At 39.7% G+C, this 19,887-nt stretch overlaps 2 protein-coding genes across 2 annotated transcripts in view; one reads left to right on the forward strand and one right to left on the reverse strand.

The window, feature by feature from the left end:
- Positions 1-2,457, forward strand: part of PHKG1 (phosphorylase kinase catalytic subunit gamma 1) — a 95,512-nt gene extending 93,055 nt beyond the window's left edge. Inside the window, exon 10 of the mRNA XM_063457271.1 lies at positions 2,054-2,457. Coding sequence (XP_063313341.1) covers positions 2,054-2,305 — 252 coding nt within the window. The 3' untranslated portion in view covers positions 2,306-2,457. The remainder of the gene's footprint in view (positions 1-2,053) is intronic.
- SUMF2 (sulfatase modifying factor 2) lies at positions 1,731-17,824 on the reverse strand. The gene is made up of 10 exons (XM_063457282.1): positions 17,657-17,824; positions 14,567-14,720; positions 13,518-13,632; positions 10,781-10,825; positions 8,331-8,481; positions 7,960-8,015; positions 6,869-6,953; positions 3,079-3,244; positions 2,675-2,775; positions 1,731-1,872 (listed from the first exon to the last, which is right to left on the reverse strand). Exons 1-9 carry the CDS (start codon positions 17,796-17,798, stop codon positions 2,679-2,681), a joined length of 1,011 nt encoding a protein of 336 aa, XP_063313352.1. The 5' UTR covers positions 17,799-17,824; the 3' UTR covers positions 1,731-1,872; positions 2,675-2,678.
- Positions 17,825-19,887: the final 2,063 nt, after the last annotated feature.

The raw sequence follows: 19,887 nt of genomic DNA on the forward strand, positions 1-19,887 counted from the left end.
GAGTGAAGGGGAATCCCCATTTATATGGGAAGCCGTGTTCCCTGAGGAGTAACGTGACGGGCCATGCGGGCTTTTAGCGTTAGTGGCGACAGATCCTGATCTAAGGCCACCTCTGCTCCATGGAATCTCCACAGTGGTCTCTAGCGTGCTTTAGCCATTCTTTCTTTGAGTTTATAGTTGTGTAAGCAACAGATGTCACGTGGCATGTTGTCTGCTATGCACGACCTGTTCGCTCTGTCCATCCGCCCTGAGAATTTCGTAGAAGAGGGCATTCAGTATGGCCTCCACATCTTCCTCCGCAGTGGGTTCAGGTAAGCCGCACATGCGAGGTCTTCTTTAGTGACTATTGAGCAAGACAGCGCTCTTGTATCTCCCTGCTGGAGTTGCTCCTTGGGGTCTGAGAGCCATCAGGGCGTTTTGTGCGACCCATTTGTGGTCCTTGCTGAAGGTTTAGCGTGCTTAGTGTGGGACAGAGCTCCCCAGTTAAGCTGCCATCTTCCTCAGTGTCTAGTCCACACCCCCGGGTGAAAGATTTTTTAACAAATACTGATTTTAGGAAGTTTTTTTTAAAACAAAATTTTAAGGAGGTTTTGATGCATCTACATAATACTTTACAAAAATAAAAATAAATCTAAATGAATATTTCAATTCCATGCTTTAACACGAGTGTAATTATATGACTATATCTTCACTAATGTGAAATATGAAACCCCAAACTTGAATACATTTCAAAGGACAAAAAAAAAAGAAGTCTGTTACCTCATGCCATACCACCAGTCACTTAGCTCCAACCAAGGAATTGAATCAAACATAGAGGATATGAAACACAGGTGAGTTAATGAGTCAAATTAGACCAAACTTTAAGTAAAGTATAATTTATTGTCCAGTAAAAATAAACTTAGTCATATATTAACCCCAAAAGTTAGTTAATTCATTAAGCTTGACACGTTGCTCACCACACAGGGTGCTTACTTATAAGTAATGTATGTTGCTTATGATTAGGCTCCCTGTATGAATGCAAAACACATTTAGCTTCATTAACTTGCTGAGCTGCATGTTTATTATTTTTTTGCTGTGTTTTTGGGTCCTTTTTTTTATTTAACAGGACAATACAGGCCAGGTTTTACTCAGTGTTTTGGCTTCATTTTGTTTCACATTCTACAGGTCAAAGTTTTTTTCAGTTAATTCTTTGTATCTGCAACTCAAAAGGCAGTAAAATGTGCATGTCATCCTGCAGCGTTGGCAGGGGACACAGAAAGGCAACCACACTTATGTGATGGTAGTTATGCCCCCAAAAATACCTTGCTTGGCTACAAGCAGGATCCCAGTGAAAACCTTGTCCCAAAATCTGGTCTTATCCTTCAACTGTACTTAATAAGGCAGGAATGGGAATAATGAGTTGTGTTCTCTGCATAAATCTGAAATAAAATTCAGATGAAGAAATAAAATACTTTTGGATAAGGTGGTGTAATAGCATGACTTACACAGAATATAATTGACAGTTAAATGCAGGTGGGGCAAGGGTACAATGAAGAGGCTACGATCACATACATGTCAGCATCTTGTTTACGAATTTTATGGGACCAGACAGACTTCACAAAACCAGTGTGTTTACTTTGAATTTGCAGCATGTGTAATAAACTTAACTAAGAAGGGTCTCAGCTGGTCATTTTCAATAAAGGTGAGAATCTCCCATGAACCTCTGCCCAGTAAGGTTTTATGGGACACATTTGGACTGCCGGTCCATTCCACTGATTTAATAAAATGAGTGTCCCACTACTGCAATCCGGTTACCGACAGTTCCATTCAGTTTAGTGAGCTGGATTGTCAGCTGCTATCACATGACAACAGCCCAGGCTTCTTCAAAGCAAGCTAGATAGAAGACATGAGAAAAATGAAAAAGAAAAAAAAAAAACACGATGAGCAACCAGTCAGAAAAATTGTAGTTAGATGCACAAAAATAAATATAGCCAAAGTGACAGGGAATGTAAGTGCAAATGCAATTAATTATAATTAACTCGGTTCAGCAGTTACAGTTGTCTTCTCTTTACAGGTGGTCTGTCTAACAGTTCTGGCTTCTGTCCGAATATATAATTACTACCGTAAAGTGAAGCCCATCACTAAGGAAATCGTCACACGGGACCCATATGCCATCAAACCCATTAGAAAGCTTATTGATGCGTGTGCATTCAGGATCTATGGACACTGGGTGAAGAAGGGTGAAACACAGAACAGAGCTGCCTTGTTTGAAAATACTGCAAAAGCCATTCTTTTGTCTCTGGCTTCTGAGTCCAGTTTCTCTTAAATGTTCTACTTCTTACCGATAAGACAAGCATGCCTAAACCAATAGTCAGCAGACAGCGGCACAGTCTGCAGTACATAATTGTGTGAATGTAAATATATTTATGCAACAGCAGTCATGAAATACTTATGGTAAATATCTATATATAAAGCTGCCTCTGGTCTCCAGTTTTTTTTTTTTGTTTTTTTTCTGATGTCTTATCTAAAACTGAAATCTTCTCTAGAGAGAGAAATGAACGCCAAAGTTCTATGCTGGTCCATTAGAATTATGGTTCTAGCATATAATTGTCAGGTGAAACATCATAAAAATAAATCAGCAATAGCCACCAATGGCAGAAATTTGTTTTTTGTTTCTTCCTGCAGACAGCATTACCATGTCATAAGTCCACTTTTTTTTGTCCATTTGGTTGTTTGATTCCTTTGGCACATCGGAAGCTCAGGTTATCAGACGCTGAATCTGGGGTATTACCCATCCTAGTAAGCAAACCAAAGAAAGAATTACAGGGTTTATGGTTATATTTTCATTATGGCAGGCTTCAAACAGCAATATAATGTTATATAATTATTTGACAAAGACAATTCTCAATAGTTCTTTCGACATGCATTCCTATCTAGCATACAGATAAGAAGTAGAACAAATATTTATATGTATGGATACATTTTGATAACTATGTAGTGCTTCATTTATTATTTTTGTTAACATTAAAAGGACATGCCTGAACCTTAACATATCTATCAAAGAAATCTGAAGAATGTAAACCGTTAATGGTTTGTTACCTGGTCGTTACCCGAGCCTTGTGATTGAATGAACCATCCTGCGTATCAATCCAAGAAGCCCCACGTAGTGTGTACATCTTCTGACCATGTTGTTTCTTAGTCTCCCCAGCTACTGTGTATTCTGAAGACGTCCATTCCCATGTGTTCCCAAGCATATCAAATAATCCTGATATAAAACAAGGGCACATAAAGCTACTCCTGATTAACCTCTAAAATATGTTTTTAGATCCACAATTTTTTGATATGTATATCTGAAAAAAGTTCAAAAAGACAAAACCTTTTAAGTAGATCTGATTTGATGTACACAATGATAACTTCCCATGACTAGTAAGGGGTTGGAGTAGGTTGCACATGGCCAATTACACTCAATGCTCTGCAAAGCAGCCTAGTCATCCTATTATTCAGAATGTGAATACGCCCCAGCTCTGCCATTTATCTGGCACTAAATGTATTTTATTGCTGCAAAACAGAATAGATTTCTTGCATTTTGAGCTGACAGGATCGGTTCATACAGAATATAGGGCTAACTAATATAAAGCCAAATTATGAATGTGCTACAGTGAGCTTACACAGAAAAAACATCCTTAGGATTAGGGGTAGAGAAGTAGATTACAACAAGGCTATCTGCAATGTCTTGACCGGAAAAGGCAAGCAACACACTAGAAATGTTAAAGTTAAGCTCCTCCTAAGACAACTCCAAAAAATCCCAAAACCAACTCTGTTGTTACTTGGCTTGTTTATTGTCTGGGGTTTAGAGAAAATATATTTATTAAATAGGGAGGGAAATATGTGAACTGCCTCTGTAGCTCAGAGTACCTCAGTTGAAATTTTCCTATTCCAGGGAAAGAAAACAAAACACAAAATCGCACTTCAGCGATTAAAGCTCCCCACAGACACATAGTGCTGGGGACAAGAATTGTTTCTTGCAGCTGTGCAGAGGTGTTTATACACACAGAGGGTAATTTGCATTCAATGGGAAATTAACAAACATTTCCCCATCAAGTCTTCTTCCCAAAATTCCTAGTTTTTCCTGCTGAAAAAAAACCCTCAGCCTTAAACAAACAAAGGTAAAGGCCACAGAAGACAGTTGTCCCAGGTCAGAATGCTGCGATTGCATTCCTCTAACAGTTCAAAAGGGGATTCACAAAGTGCTAAAAAGGACTAAAAATCCAACGGAGAAACCATTTCACTGACAGTTCAGAGTAGATTAGAAATATCTCTGAAAAACATGGAGATCAGAGGATTGGAAGTCAAGTCTATAATGGTGTAGAAATGCTGTTCAGAGCATCTGCCAAAATATTGTTTTCCCTTAGATATAACTGCAGATAGAGAGAGAATGTGACTTGTCACAAGAGCATCACACTGGAACACATGGTTGCTAGGTTAGATAAGCGCCTGTGCTTACATTGTTTCCTTGAATTTGGATGTGGTGTCCCTGTAGGCGTTTCCCTGTAGCCAACCAGGTTACCTTGAGTTCTCAGGAACTCTATCACTTCTGGGAATTCTGGTATGTCCTTAGACCCTTTGTTCGGTATTACCCCAGAAGAGTTCTCCAACCAAAAGATGAGGAGTCTGTGGAGATTGTAAGGAATTTTAAATTCTGAATGAAAGAGGTCTGTAAGAAAATTCAGCGAAGAAGCTCCTTGGTCCCATTCTGCCAGAATATTTCTTTGTAGAGGCCTCATTCATGCCTTGGTCCAGCTGACAACGGGAATTGAAGTGATATAGAGATACAACAACAACTTCATTGCTTCTCTTACTGAACAGACATTTTGTTTGAAGAGCCATAATAGACCTGAAGATACCGTATATACTCGAGTATAAGCCGACCCGAATATAAGCCGAGGCCCCTAATTTTACCCCAAAAAACTGGGAAAACTTATTGACTCGAGTATGAGACTAGGGTGGGAAATGCAGCAGCTACTGGTAAATTTCTAAATAAAATTAGATCCTAAAAAAAATATATCAATTGAATATTTATTTACAGTGTGTGTATAATGAATGCTGTGTGTGCGTATGAGTGCAGTGTGTGTGTGCGTATGAGTGCAGTGTGTGTGTGTGCGTATGAGTGCAGTGTGTGTGTGCGCGTATGAGTGCAGTGTGTGTGTGCGTATGAGTGCAGTGTGTGTGTGCGTATGAGTGCAGTGTGTGTGTGCGTATGAGTGCAGTGTGTGTGTGTGTATGAGTGCAGTGTGTGTGTGTATGAGTGCAGTGTGTATGAGTGCAGTGTGTGTATGTGTATGAGTGCAGTGTGTGTATGTGTATGAGTGCAGTGTGTGTGTGTTGCAGAGCCTTGGTGGGGGGTGGGCAATTTTATTACTTTTTTTAATTATTTTAATTTTTTTATATTATTTCTTATTATTATTTTTAATTTAATTTAATTATTATTATTATATATTTTTTCGCCCCCCCTCCCTGCTTGATATATGGCAGGGAGGGGGGCTCTCCTTCCCTGGTGGTCCAGTGGCATTGGCAGTTCAGTGGGGGGCTGTCAGAGCTGTAACTTACCTCTCCTGCAGATCCTGTCAACTCTCTCCTCCTCCGCGCCGTCCGGTCAGCTCTTCTGTCAGCTCCCACTGTAAGTCTCGCGATTTACACTGGGAGCTGACCGAGGTGAGGAGGAGGGAGCTGCAGGAGAGGTAAGTTACAGCTCTGACAGCCCCCACAGCCCCCAGTCTGTATTATGGCAATGCAAATTGCCATAATACAGACTATTGACTCGAGTATAAGCCGAGTTGGGGTTTTTCAGCACAAAAAATGTGCTGAAAAACTCGGCTTATACTCGAGTATATACGGTAATTGTTTACTCTGCTGCAAGAAGAACTTTCCTTCCAACAGAGACTAGATGAGACCCAAAAAAATAATTCACTCCATTTTCTCTTGATATAAAATCATATGAACTTAGGCCTACACAGGCTATTTCAATGTCTTTAACAAGCGGTTTTGAATTGACAGACTTATTTAGATCTAGAATGGGTCCAAACGGCCAGACTGGCTTTTGAACTAGAAACAGCCATGAGCAGGTTCCTGAAAATTATTCTGCTGGGTGGAGTTCTTTGCAAATAGAGCTGAAGTAGCTTTGGGTGAGTGCACTGAAGAACCTAGAAAATTTCTTGGAGGAGGATTATTTAATTCTAAATCATATACGCTTCTTATAATGGCGAGAACTGATTTATCTGTGGTGTTTTTTCCCACTTAAAAAGAAGGCAACAATTTTTCCTCCTACTGCAATCTTTAGTTTTTGCATCCAACTTTCCTTTTTTTCTTATTTCTGTAATGGTTGTCTCTGATTTCTTCTTGTCTTAAGGTCTGCGAAAGGAATCTCTATAATAAGCCTAGTTTATATAGAAGACCTGTTGAAATGTATGAACCAGGCTGCTCATTTAGCCATAGTGGAGAGGCTCACTGATTTGGCTGATAGAACAATCAAAAAGTAAATCTGTAGCCATTCTAATGATTTATAAAAGCCTTACAGGATCTTCCTTGGATTCTCCCATGTAGACTTTGAGTGAATCTAGCCAAAAACATTGAGTCTTGGATACAAACGTTCCTGCAATAAGAGCTTACTCTGAGTCACATATGTGGAGAATAGTTTACATAACGTTTACTCCTCTTTTGTCCATTGCATCTTGCAGTCTATTGGAACATCTTTGGAGGAGGTAAACTTTTAAAATTCTAGTTTGCTGCCTGCCTTTTCCTGTCAAGATATGTTGGACGCCTTACAGTTGTGTACTGCATCTTATCGGGAGGAAAAAAGGAAGAATAGATTGATGGGACCCTGAATCTTTACCATAGTCATTCTGTGCAGGATATGCAGTTACTGGGGACACCCCATGATAGCCATCCTTTGTCAAGTCCTTCTTAGGAAATGTACCCTGCAAATTACAAAGATCGTCTTAAAAGGCAAACTAGTGTAATGGAATTCATAAAACAATAAAAGCATTATATTTAAGGAAACTAGTTCCAAAATAGAGATATAAAACCTTGGGGTTATTACAGTAAGCATAAATAATTGAATGGACTAACCAATGAGAAAATTGGATAATGATCCTGCTAAATTCAATGGAATATCTCTGCTTTATTTACCTTGCTGGTGTCTCTGATTTTACGCTCACCTACCCACATCCTTCCAGAGGAAGTCTATATATATATATATATATATATATATATATATATATATATATATATATATATATATATATATACACACACCAAGCTTGTCATTGGCCCTCCATCTCTTTGTCCTTTGTACTACTGCTTTACTACTTGTCTCATCTTAAAAAACACCTCCACATGCACATCGGCTCTTGCTTTTCTCATATTACCTTCTGAATGTCCTCACATATCCTACAAATCAAGCCAGCTAAAAAGACTGCTCTACTTGATCTTTTACCTCATACTATTTTCTTCCCACTGACTTTCCTTTTACTCAAAGCTTTCATTTTATGAGACAACTTTAAACAAAGATATACACTCCATTACCTCCACCCCTAACATTTCAAAAATCTGGACAACAATCACATTTGCCACTACAAATTATGTCATCCACTTTCCCATCTCTACCAGGCTTGACTGCTACAAATCTCACCAACCAAACCATACTCGGAACTCAAACAAACAAACCTCTCAGAACCTATAATTGCCACCCAAGGTTAAACAGATGCAATTTTCATATTAACAGCTGCAGATGAGGGGTGTCGGGGATATATGTCAAACTACCCAAATAAAGGGCCCAATAATAGTACTCAAATGTCATTGTATGGAGACTGATTTTTTACCAAGCAAATTGCTAGAAACCATGCAACAATGTAATTTTTACTTTCCAACATGTTGCTTCAGCAAATAGGTCTTTAAATCAAAAACAACAATACATGATATTACCTGCCACAGATTGCTGCGGTTTGCCTGAAACATGTCCCCCCATGGGTAGTTTCTGCCTGTGTATTCAAAATAAGGTTAATAAACAGCAGTCAATACTTTGAAAATGTATACAATTATTAATTTTATGGTCAAATGAATGCCAAATTTAAAACGTATCTAGTAATGTAAAGAGGACTCTACCTCTTTATGTTACTATTACAGTCATGTCTATACTATACCATGGTCATACGTGTTAAATTGACTACCTAAAAAGAGGAGTTTTGTATTCATTTTCTGCTTTCATCCTAAAGCAACTTCCCACAATGCATAAAGTACAGCCACCTGGTAGCATAAATGCCCCATTAAATATAAGTGACAGGTTGTTAACATACCTTGAAGGCCACCGCGAGCAGCAAATTCCCACTCCTCTTCAGTAGGCAACCTCTTCCCCAGCCACTGGCAAAAAGCCTTAGCATCATTCCAGCTAACCTGCAGCACGGGGTAATTCAGCTTCTCTTTTATCCCTGTTCCTGGACCGCTTGGCTGGAAGTATTAACTAGAAATGGTCAGGGGCCGTTTCATTACATTAGGAAGCCACTACGCAGATCATTATTAGCACCATACCATGATTTAGTTTAAATAATGTAATCTGAGCATTGTAAAAGGATGTTCACTGCACTCCTAAAATGCATACATCCTACATTCACACAACATGGTAGACAGGGATCTGGGTGAAACACCACTCCACCTCCCCCCTTGTTGACCTGCCTTCGAGGTCTGACAATTCACAAGCAACCCAGGACCTCCAGCTTACTCCCAATAAGGTTCAAAAAATAAAAATAAAACTGGTTACTTTAGTACCAAAGAGATTCTAAAAATAAACACAAAGCTCCTACGGTGCTGCTAAGCAGACCTCACCATTGTTGCACACTTGTACTGTAATTGTAATATAGATACACTAAAAAAAAACTGTCAAAAGCTTGTGAGTCTAGCTCTTTATCAATGTATCATACCCTTCAGAGGCATCATGCATTTATAAAAGGTTAGACCACCACCACATGTCTGCTTTGTTCAACATCCCCTTCATATACTGTCAATGTGTGCAGCATTGCGATGTACCTGTAGTTTAGCTGCACTCTTAACTGATTTTATTTTACTACAGCTCACTAACATGTTTAATTAGCTATAACTGACAATTCCTCTTTAACTAAAGTATATCTACTTTGAGTTCAAACATGACGCAAAAGAGCATGCCTGCCAGTCATGACAACGCATGAACTAGGTAGTAATCTTTTTTCTTTTTTTTTTAATCTATGTAGGGAAGGAAGGTACCATTTTCTTTTTGTAATTTACATTTTATTGTGTAGTTCACATCTTTCTTTATATTGACATCAAAGTTATACCAGCAAACTAAATTTAAAGAACTGTCTTAGCATCAGGCTAGACATACAGAGCGCAATTAAAATGCAATTTTAGATAACATCCACATGTAAAAAGTGTCTGACTCTTGTCAGATCACACACTAAAAGGGCATTGGGCAGTATAGATCAAACGACAACCAAATGATAGGCAGGCATGCTGCAAAAAGATAAGTAATGACTATGAAGAATAGATCAGTCTTTAGAATAGAAAATAGATACCCTGACAGACTAAATTAAAATTAGAAGGCCAGCAAAATAAAAGGCAGGACAACAATAGTAAGACAGCTGAACTACAGCTAATACTGGTAATGGCACAGAAACATCTAGTCCAAAGCCAATCCAGATGAGGAGAGCATCAGGGTAGCTGTAAGCAAGGTTTCAAGTCAGTGTTCAGTAGTTAAAGGAACACTATAGTCACCTAAACCACTTTAGCTTAATGAAGCAGTTTTGGTATGTAGATCATGCTTCTCAGATTTTACTGCTCAATTCACTGCCATTTAGGAGTTAAATCACTTTGTTTCTGTTTATGCAGTCCTTGCCATACCTCCCCTGGCTATGATTGAAACAGCCTACATTAGAAAAAAATGGTTTTACTTTCAATCAGATGTAATTTACCTAGATGTAACAATTGTATCTCTTGCTCTGTAAATTGAACTTTAATCATATACAGGAGGCTCTTGCAGGGTCTAGCAGGCTATTAACATAGCAGGGGATAAGAAAATCTAAATTAAACAGAACTTGCCATAAAGGAAGGATAAACATTAGATGACTCTTTACAGGAAGTGTTTAGGAAGGCTTTGCAAGTCCCACGCAGGGAGGTGTGACTATGGTTAATAAGAAAATAAAAATAAAGTGATTTAACTCCTAAATGGTAGAGAATTGAATTGACCAGTGAGGCTGCAGGGGCATGTTCTATACACCAAAACTGCTTCATTAAACTAAAGTTGGTTTGGTGACTATAGTGTCCCTTTAAATAAAACCTTGTGAAGCTTAGAGGCACTAGGAAACACTGTGTTCTCTAGTGTTGCAAGTGTGTGGATGGTATACAAATGTCTTTAAGGGCCCAGCTGAGGAAAGTCCTATTATCTGATCATGTTAAGCGCTTTGTAAAATATGCATATAAATAAATATAATATATATATATATATATATATTTATAATTTATACAATGTTAAACAGAAATCTGCACACCAGTCAAGCCATAAGACTTGCTTTTCCCACAGAAATCACCAATTTGCAGTGATGTTACAACCACAAAGTATTCTGTGTGTGTATGTATATATATATATATATATACACACACACACACACACACACACACACACACAATTTATGCTGTATAATGCTCTGATAAGTGTCGCAGAGCACTGTGTCTGAAAGAGCCGAAGATCTAACATTGCAGGACAGTAGGCTATGCTTACCTGACGCCAGAATGCTCTTTCTATTGGAAGCCACCAGGGGGCAGACTACAAAGGAGAAGAAGATATCCACTCTTTATATTATTATTTTATTATTTATATAGCGCCATATATACAGGAAACATGCATCAATTTCAAGCACATAATGAGGATTTACAGTCAAAATATATTTTCAAAATAAGCTAACCTGTCAAAGTAATTATGTAAATTTATGTATAAAAAATTATAATTAAATGTAATAAACATGTTCTGTACTGCTAATAAAGTTTAGTGTGTGTTTCCAATGCATGGCTTTCTTCTAGTATTGGATTGTCTTACAAGTAAAATTGTATTTTGTTTTTTTTCCATTTAAATTCTTTAGTCAACACAAAGTAACACACATATTGAAGTACATCAGTGCAACTGCACGGAATTACTTTTTTATTATTAGTATTATTGGTATTTATATAGTGCCAACTAATTGCTCAACGCTTTACAATATTATGAAAGGGGGAAATGTACAATAAATGAGACAATTACACAGTGACACAGGAACAATAGGTAGATGAGGTCCCTCTCAAACAAGCTTACAGCGTAGTAGCCAAACTAAAGTACAAAATCAAGATTTACAATGAGAGCTGCTATGATCAAGAACTACGTATGTAATACACTTCTCTAGTAATAGAATTGTAAGGACAGAGGACAGTGTGGCGAACGCCCCTTTACCTGGACGTTCGCCACTGGCTCCTGGAGGAGTGTGGAGGCTAGCCTCCTGCCCACTGACTATAGGCCATGCTAAAAGGCTATTAAAAGACTTGGTTTGTGGGATTCCCTTGGACTGTTCGGGAACCGAACCAACTGCGGACCACCTCTAAGCTTATTGATCCTTGTTAACCTCTCCTGACACTTCAACCAGCGTGGGTTCTAATTGTGCAGCTGGGTGGCCGCCGTTCGTATGCACGAACACGTGGGAACTGTGTGGCAGGCATGCGAGAATGCAGGCAGCGGTGTTTGGGCATCGATCGTGTGGAACTAAAATCGGAACACTGCTGAACTTGGACAGAAGCCTGAGGCAGAAGAAAGAATTATAAGAGTACTAGCAGTGACATCTCCAGGATTCATACTTAGGGGAGAAATATAAGGGGCCAGGGCCAAAAGTAGGGGGGCAGTTCTAAAATGTTTTTTCCTGGTGCCTGGTATTTGTAAGCCCTTTGCTAAGCCGCACAGGAAACTTTAAAGCCGGCCGCCGCGGGGAGCAGGCGGTAAAGGTAGGGATGCTGGGTGGATTTAAATTAAAATAAAAATAGCAAATTGTGAGGAATTGTGTGTGTATGTGTCTCAGTCAGAGAGTGTGGGCCTGTCATGGCATGTCTGTCAGAATGTGTGTCTCAGTCATTGGATTGGGAACGTATATTGCGTACGGGAAGTTGATCATCCATGCAGGGGCAGAGCTTGTGTGTATAGAGGAGTCTGTTTATGGTGTACTATGTGTAATAGGGGCTGTAGTTTGAGCATGTGCTCATGTATAGGAGCTTTTGAGATTGTGTGTGTGCTGAGAGGGCCTGTAAAGTGTGTGCGTGTGCATCTAGGGGCTACATTATGAGTGTATGTGTATTGGGGTTGCATATGTGTGCTTATCAAGGAGCTGTAGATAGATATATATGTATATTTGAGATTCAGTGTGTAATGGGGTGAAGTATGTATGCATGTGTGTGGGGGTGAAGGTATGTGGGGAAGAAGTGTGTATGTGGGTGAAGAGATAATGTGTGTGAGGGGTGCACTATGTTGATGGGAGATATTTGGGGATTTCACTGTCTGTGAGGGTGTACTGTGTTCAGGGGGGCTTTACAATTTTTACTTTATTAATTGTTACAAAAAAAAAATATTCCCCTTTCCCTGATGTTACCTTGCAGGGAAGGGATGGTACAATCAGATCTGTGGTGGTTGAGAAGGCTGCCTATCTTCTCAACCACCAGGGTATCTCTCTTAGAGCTCTAGCACTTAAACAGACTGACCCATACAAACCCACAGACTGAGCCCCCCACACAAACTGACTTCCATACACATAGACTGACCCCCCCCCCCTCCTCTCCACACACACTAACTTACCAGCAGAGCTGAGCTTCCACTTCCTGTCTCTCAACTGCGCTGCTCTCTGTGACCCAGCAGGAAATCCTTCCAGCACAGCGCCCCTTCTGGCTGCACGTGGGAAAAGGGTGGAAAACAGTTCCACAGTGACAGTGCTGTTGCAGCTTGTTATGGGCGGCTCAGTGCTCCCGACTTCAATTTTAATTGGGAGGGCACTGCATCATGTATGGGGGATGTAACTTTTATGGGGTTTTCTGTGTTTTTAACCCCTTAAGGACACAACGTCTAGAATAAAAGGGAATCATGACGGAATATTTCTGTCGTGTGTCCTTAGGGGTTACGGTACTTTTTGGGGTTTCATAAAACTATCTTTTTCTGTGCTTGGAGATAATTGGGTTAGATTAGTACAGTTCCTGATTCAATTATCTCCCAAGCACAGAGGAGGGATTATATTGTTTGTGTGTGGGAGTGTCTTACTGTATGACTGTTTTTATTGGTTTATTCACTTTGTGTCCATGTACCCAACATGGTCCACCTGGGTGTCACCCTTGTTGGGAAACTTGCATAAAGGCCAATGTGCCTCCATTAAAATTCTATTCCAGCTTACACTCCAAAACTGTGTGTCGTCCTGTTATTGGCCACATATGGTGGCCTATACTAAATATATATATACCTCTAGCTTCTGAGTAACTTTCTTCTTCAGTTCCTCTGATGTGAAGTCCTCAAAAACAAAACTCCAACCAAATGTTTCTGCTTCAGTCTTGTATTTTTTTGATCGCACAAATTCCCTGAAAGAAATTAGAGAAAATGCATGTGTGTTTTATTTTGACGGGATGGGTAAGAGGTCTCTTAATACAAAAATGAATTTTGAGAACAATGTATTAATCTCAATTCTATGGTATGATGACTAGCTTGCACACTCCAGGCCAATGCTGTTCTCCATCTTTAAAGCATCCAGAGACAATGGGTTAATAAAAACATGCAAATTCCAGGTTAGTAAGCCATTCACATATCAGCCAGTCCTGGTGATCTCATTATTACCCATGAGAGTGCTGAGCAAATTCCATAAACTCCTGTCCAGCAGAAGATTATGTGACATGTAGTCTAGAACAAGAAAGCAGCTGAATTTATAACAGCAGCCGTGGCTTCTAACATCATTAAAATATTATCATTGAGATTTTTCCATGAATGGAGGTAATTGCATCGCCAACACTTGCTCACGCAAACAGAGACAAGCATGTACGTGGTTTCCTTTTTAAATCCCCGATGGTAACACTATCAAACGCAGAAATGTCCAAAGGGGTCGGATTCTTATGCAAGGCATTGTATGTCCTACAAATGACACAGGTGTATGTGCTCAATGGTGATCAATCACAAGTACATCTATTTTAGATGCGCATATTTAAAAAAAAAAAAAATTCCCTAATATAATCAAGGTGTACACGTGTAGTAGATGCAACTTTACATAATCCACAGGCCTATAAATGTGACCAACATAATTTCTTCATTAATAATTATTTTCTACTGAATTGCTAACTGTGAAATGATAACTGTGAACCCATGTTTTTTTTTTATTATATCTGCCCTGTATAAAACGCATGACTACCACAGCAATAAATAACAGAAGATTGCAAAAAAAATTCTAACTAAAGGCACGGATCATTGACACAGCTAAATGCCACTTTATCATACACATATCTGTAACAGCAATAATTCATTTACCTGAAATCCTGATTGGTAACTGGATACTTGTCTATAAGAAATGGTTTAACAGCCATATGCCTTATGGGGCCTTCTCCATCTTTACCATCAGGGGCATTTGTTCCCATCTGGAATTTTCCACCATCAAGATGTACCATATTTCCTTCATCATTCCCTATAATTACAAGTATTGAATTTATCTTGTGTATATAGGATATGATATTAAAGAAATTATTTTATGAAAGTAAGTTATTTAATTAGTCCCCGGAATTTTAGACAAGCATTTTGAAGTTAAACAGTGCTTTCTTCCATTGAAATGTTTACTATGGCTCAACAAAAATAGTTACAGAGAAATTCTATTAAAAGAAGAAAGGACTTGCATGGGGCTAAATGAGAAGACATTTTTTTTATTTATTTTTTTTAAAAACATTGCTAAAGGTCAAGCAACAAAATAATTCTGTGGAGTCACACACACTGAGGGGTCGAGGCAGGTTCTGCAAAACCATGAAGCAAACCCTGAAATTTGAACTTTCAGGAAGTAAAAACGACCAAAGCAGCAAATTGAAATCTAATAAAGGCCTAGGTTTAATAACCTTTCCAAATGATTCAATACTGTTAGAAAGGTTTTCAAGTGATTTAGCTACAGAAGTCCCCATAAAATTATATAAGAATTTTTGTAGATAACTTATTTGGAAATTGACACAGCCGGTTTTCTCTGAGTCAAAAGCTATAATAGAGCCCCAAAGCCCGTTTCGCCAGCTGGGCGGCTCTTTAGAGGGAAACTAGACCGAACAGGACCAATTATTTGAGCCTTTGGAATATTTAAACCTCCTTAATTGGAGGCTTGATTCCCCCCCTAATCAGCCGCCCAACTGAGCGTTGGGGCTCCATTATACCTTGGACTCAGAGATCTGCCATGTCTGGCGCCACAGTTTCACACTACTCGCAATCATAGAAGGAAGAATCCCCCTTCTCACCCATTTGAGAGGTCCAGGTATACTGATTAGGTCCTGGCACTACTAAAATCAGAGATAGTTAGCTTAGGCTTGCATTTCAAGCCCAAGTGCCCTCGAAGGCACCGAATAGAGGTTTGTTAGCAGTGTCGAATCTCATGTCGCTCTAACACACTAAACAGCATTAGAGAGACAGTCAGCTCTGGCTTATCTTTCAAGCCCAGGTGCCCCTGAAGGCACAGGATAGCAGTACTTACTCGAGGTGTGTTGGCAGTTCCATATGTATTTTTTTGGTGTAGATATAATAGTAGACTAACTTGGTGACTGAGGCTGAATTGGAAGCACTACTTAGTTAAAGGACCACTCTAGTGCCAGGAAAACATACTCGTTTTCCTGGCACTAGAGTGCCCTGAGGGTGCCCCCACCCTCAGGGACCCCCTCCCGCCCGGCTCTGGAAAGGGGAAAGGGGTAAAAAATTACCTTTTTCCAGCGGTGGGCGGAGAGCTCTCCTCCTCCGATCCTCCTCTTCTCCTCCCCGTCGGCTGAATGCGCACGCGCGGCAAGAGCTGCGCGCGCATTCAGCCGGTCACATAGGAAAGCATTCATAATGCTTTCCTATGGACGCTTGCGTGCTCTCACTGTGATTTTCACAGTGAGAATCACGCAAGCGCCTCTAGCGGCTGTCAATGAAACAGCCACTAGAGGAAATAGGGGAAGGCTTAACCCATTCACAAACATAGCAGTTTCTCTGAAACTGCTATGTTTATGAAAAAATGGGTTAACCCTAGAAGGACCTGGCACCCAGACCACTTCATTAAGCTGAAGTGGTCTGGGTGCCTAGAGTGGCCCTTTAAAGGATCCCCTTGCTTTGGCATTTAGACACCCAGCTTGCAACATTGTTGCTCTTCGGTCTGTTACTGTTTCACAACAGAATCAGCCAGGGTATGACACATTTGAATACTTTCTTACCAATAGGATATTTTGCTAAGCCTGAACACCAAGTTAGATCTACCGGGTAGATCCAAAAGCCATTATTGCCTCCAGATCAAGTATTCTACGATAATTAGGTTTAGGCTCTTTCACCATTATTGAGACTCTCACACCATTGTACATACTATATATATATATATATATATATATATATATATATATATATATATATATATATTTTGATATCCTTGTCTATATCCACACTTTTAAATACCTTGGTTTACACGAGATCCATCTCTCATGTTTTTTTTTTTCATGTTTTAATTTATATGTGGTAGTATTCTACTATTTAAATAGATTCCTTTTAACTAACTACTCATTCCCCCATTAAGTGATACCCAATAAAGGTTAAGTTTTCATTTATTTAGCGATTCTGTGGTCAAGGCACATGTCCATTTTTTGTCCCTCATATTATTGGGTTCATGCCCCTTCAGCCCTTTGACCTTAAATATATATAATTCTTCTCCCATCTTCTCTCAAACATCATCCAACCAGGTTAGGGACTACTTTGTCTCTGTATTTCTCCTACGCCTGACTTTCTGACACAGGCTGTGTCTAATGGAGGATCTTCCTGCGGTCTTCCGAGATCCCCCATAGACCTCAATGCAGTACTCTCATGAGGACCCCACCGGATCAAGATGGCTGCAGCAGCGGTGATGTCAACATCGGGGGACTTTGCGAATTTGGCAAAGTCCTCAAACAGTGACAGTACCGCTCTCATTTGTAATGCCAAAAATGAACACGTAATTGTATTTGGAAGAATTTTTGTAAAAGTGCTATTTTTACCTATATTTTAAATTGACTTTCCGCTCCCAGCAGTTCTCACTTTAGTGAATAACCCTGTAAGCCAAAACTGGAAACACGCGTGGCTTTTTCGCTAGTTAACCTGGCCTAAAAGTTGTGATTGAATTATAATTGCTGACAATGCACAGTGTAGTGAATGGCCCTCTCCAGGGAGCACAGTCAGCCTTGCATGTGGGCAGTGCATGCTTTACCATTCATTCATGCAGCCTTAGTGCAGGTGACGCTCCATTAAAGTTACACCCTGCAGGGCAGCACTTATTTCGAGTTCTCCTCCTGTATAACAGCACACCCACTTATTATAACACAGTCACCCGGCACCGGGTGTGCAGGAGCCGCAATGCCGAGCTCCATGGAGCTCACTCACCCTGTGATATCGGCAGAGTAACCGTGCTCAGTAATGCCAGACACAGGGCTGCCCGCATCGTAAAACAAGGCAATGCTCTCATTAACCAGAGAGCCCTAAGGAGACACCTCGTGACCCGGAACTCATTCACTCCGGCAGCCATGTTGCTGGAGGCAGTGGTGGAGCTTGATGGACGCCATCTTGCTGGGGGCAAAGGAATGTCATCCACACAATCACTTCAGCACCATAAACTGCACACGTGATACTCCAAGAACGTGCCCTTAGTGTGCAAGAATTGTAGCTTTTAAATATAGCATATGTATAGAAATATAAATAGAGATAGAACAAAAGTTCAAATACAAAAGAAAGATCATGTTTTGTTTTTTTTGTTATTATTATTATTCTTTTAAATAGTGACTTGGAAGACAATGACAAAATGTAGGCAAAAATAACTGACTTGGAATATTTTTTTTACTGAGCTATAGTTACAGATTGACACTATATAGACTGTTTTTCAATTTGGATTTTACTCCACTTCTGTTTTTAGTGAAGAAACAGATTTTAAAGTAAATGCTAGATATTATTCACTCTGCAAAACTGCCTTTCAGATAATGTGTGCTTCACTTGTTGCTATGTTTTGTACTGAAGTGTTAACAGACCTTTTTTACCCTTAATTTGTGTTACCAGTTGGTGTAATATTGAGTGAGCCATTTAAAAGTAATAATGATTACATTATTAATCTAATCTATTGACTATGTGGTGTTACTCCAACCACCATGACAACTTCAGTGATTTGAAGTGGTCATGGTGGTAGGAGCCTGAATGTGCAGTGTTTGTGCTCGGCAATCTAAGGCACAACCTGCCTCCCATCCTTGCCTCTCTGTAGTGATGTCTGTGGGACATGTTTTCAGTGACTGGTCAGCAGCCTTTGTTTAATATATAAAAATGTGCTCTATTACTAGGGCAAAGTGGGCACATTCTGAGTGTAAAAGATTCTTTAAAACTCTGAACATGCCCCCTTTGCACTAGTAATAGTGATACCGGAGAAACTGACGGAAGCCAAGCACAGAGAGATGGACACAGGTTTCTTCAGGAAGGAAGAGATTCTTTATTCGGTTCACCGATCGGGACTCAGAGGGACTAATGTCACCAAAATACAACAAGTTCTGAGCCCCGGACAATAGTGCAGGCTCCCTATATAGGCACATAACTCCTCCCATATTAAGCTCCACCCGCACATTCTCTTGACCAATCAATACAAATAAGAATTAACTTCCTGTTTGACCGCATGGCCTGTCCAGCACAATGGAGGAGGGGAATACTACATCCTGTATTCTCGCACATGCTCCGTACACTACTGATCGTATCTTGCCACGTGCAACCAACTGATCGATACGTCAGCATATGCACGTACACATGCCACGTGGTAATCTCGGCCTACTAAATTTATTTTTACCGAGATTCCACCACAAAAGAGCAATATTTTCTTATTTTGCTGATTTTTTTTCTCTCTTTTTGGGTGCATAGACCTTTTACAAATACATTTTTTGTGGATTTTCATTCTTGCTGCTACTTATTTATATTAATTGCTGTATTCTCCAACTGAAGCCACAAATTGCATGATTACGTTTATACGTACTAGTCCTTCCTTTAGTTGTATTTACTGCTTAATCCAGTGTTTTTGGTATCTCAAAAATAAAGATGCTTCTGCTCAGTGCCATCTTAACAGCATTATGGGCCCCGGGCAAAACAGTGCACTGGGGCCCTACTTACACAACCACTCACAGGAAAAAAACTGTAAATTATTGATAAAATTAAGCTTATATTTATTGGTACCTCTAACAAATGCAATGCATTCATACAATACAATCACACAGACTGCTGAATACATCCACACCAGGCTTCCCCAAACTCTGGCCCTCCAGATGTTGCTGAACTACAACTCCCATGATTCTATGAATTAAATAGATAGGCTGAGAATCATGGGAGTTGTAGTTCAGCAACACCTGGAGGGCCAGAGTTTAGGGAAGCCTGATCCACACAGAGTGCTTAATACACCCACACAAACTGCTGAATACACACAGGCTGCAGAATACACACACAGACTGCTTAATACACACACACTGCTAAATACACACACATACCTCTGAATAAATACACAGAGACTGCTGAGTACACACACAGACCTCTGAATACATACACATAGACTGCTGAATACAGACAGAATGCGAAGTTCACACACACAGACTTCT

This window comes from Pelobates fuscus, chromosome 1 (genome assembly GCF_036172605.1).
Source record: "Pelobates fuscus isolate aPelFus1 chromosome 1, aPelFus1.pri, whole genome shotgun sequence".
Lineage (NCBI taxonomy): Eukaryota > Metazoa > Chordata > Amphibia > Anura > Pelobatidae > Pelobates > Pelobates fuscus.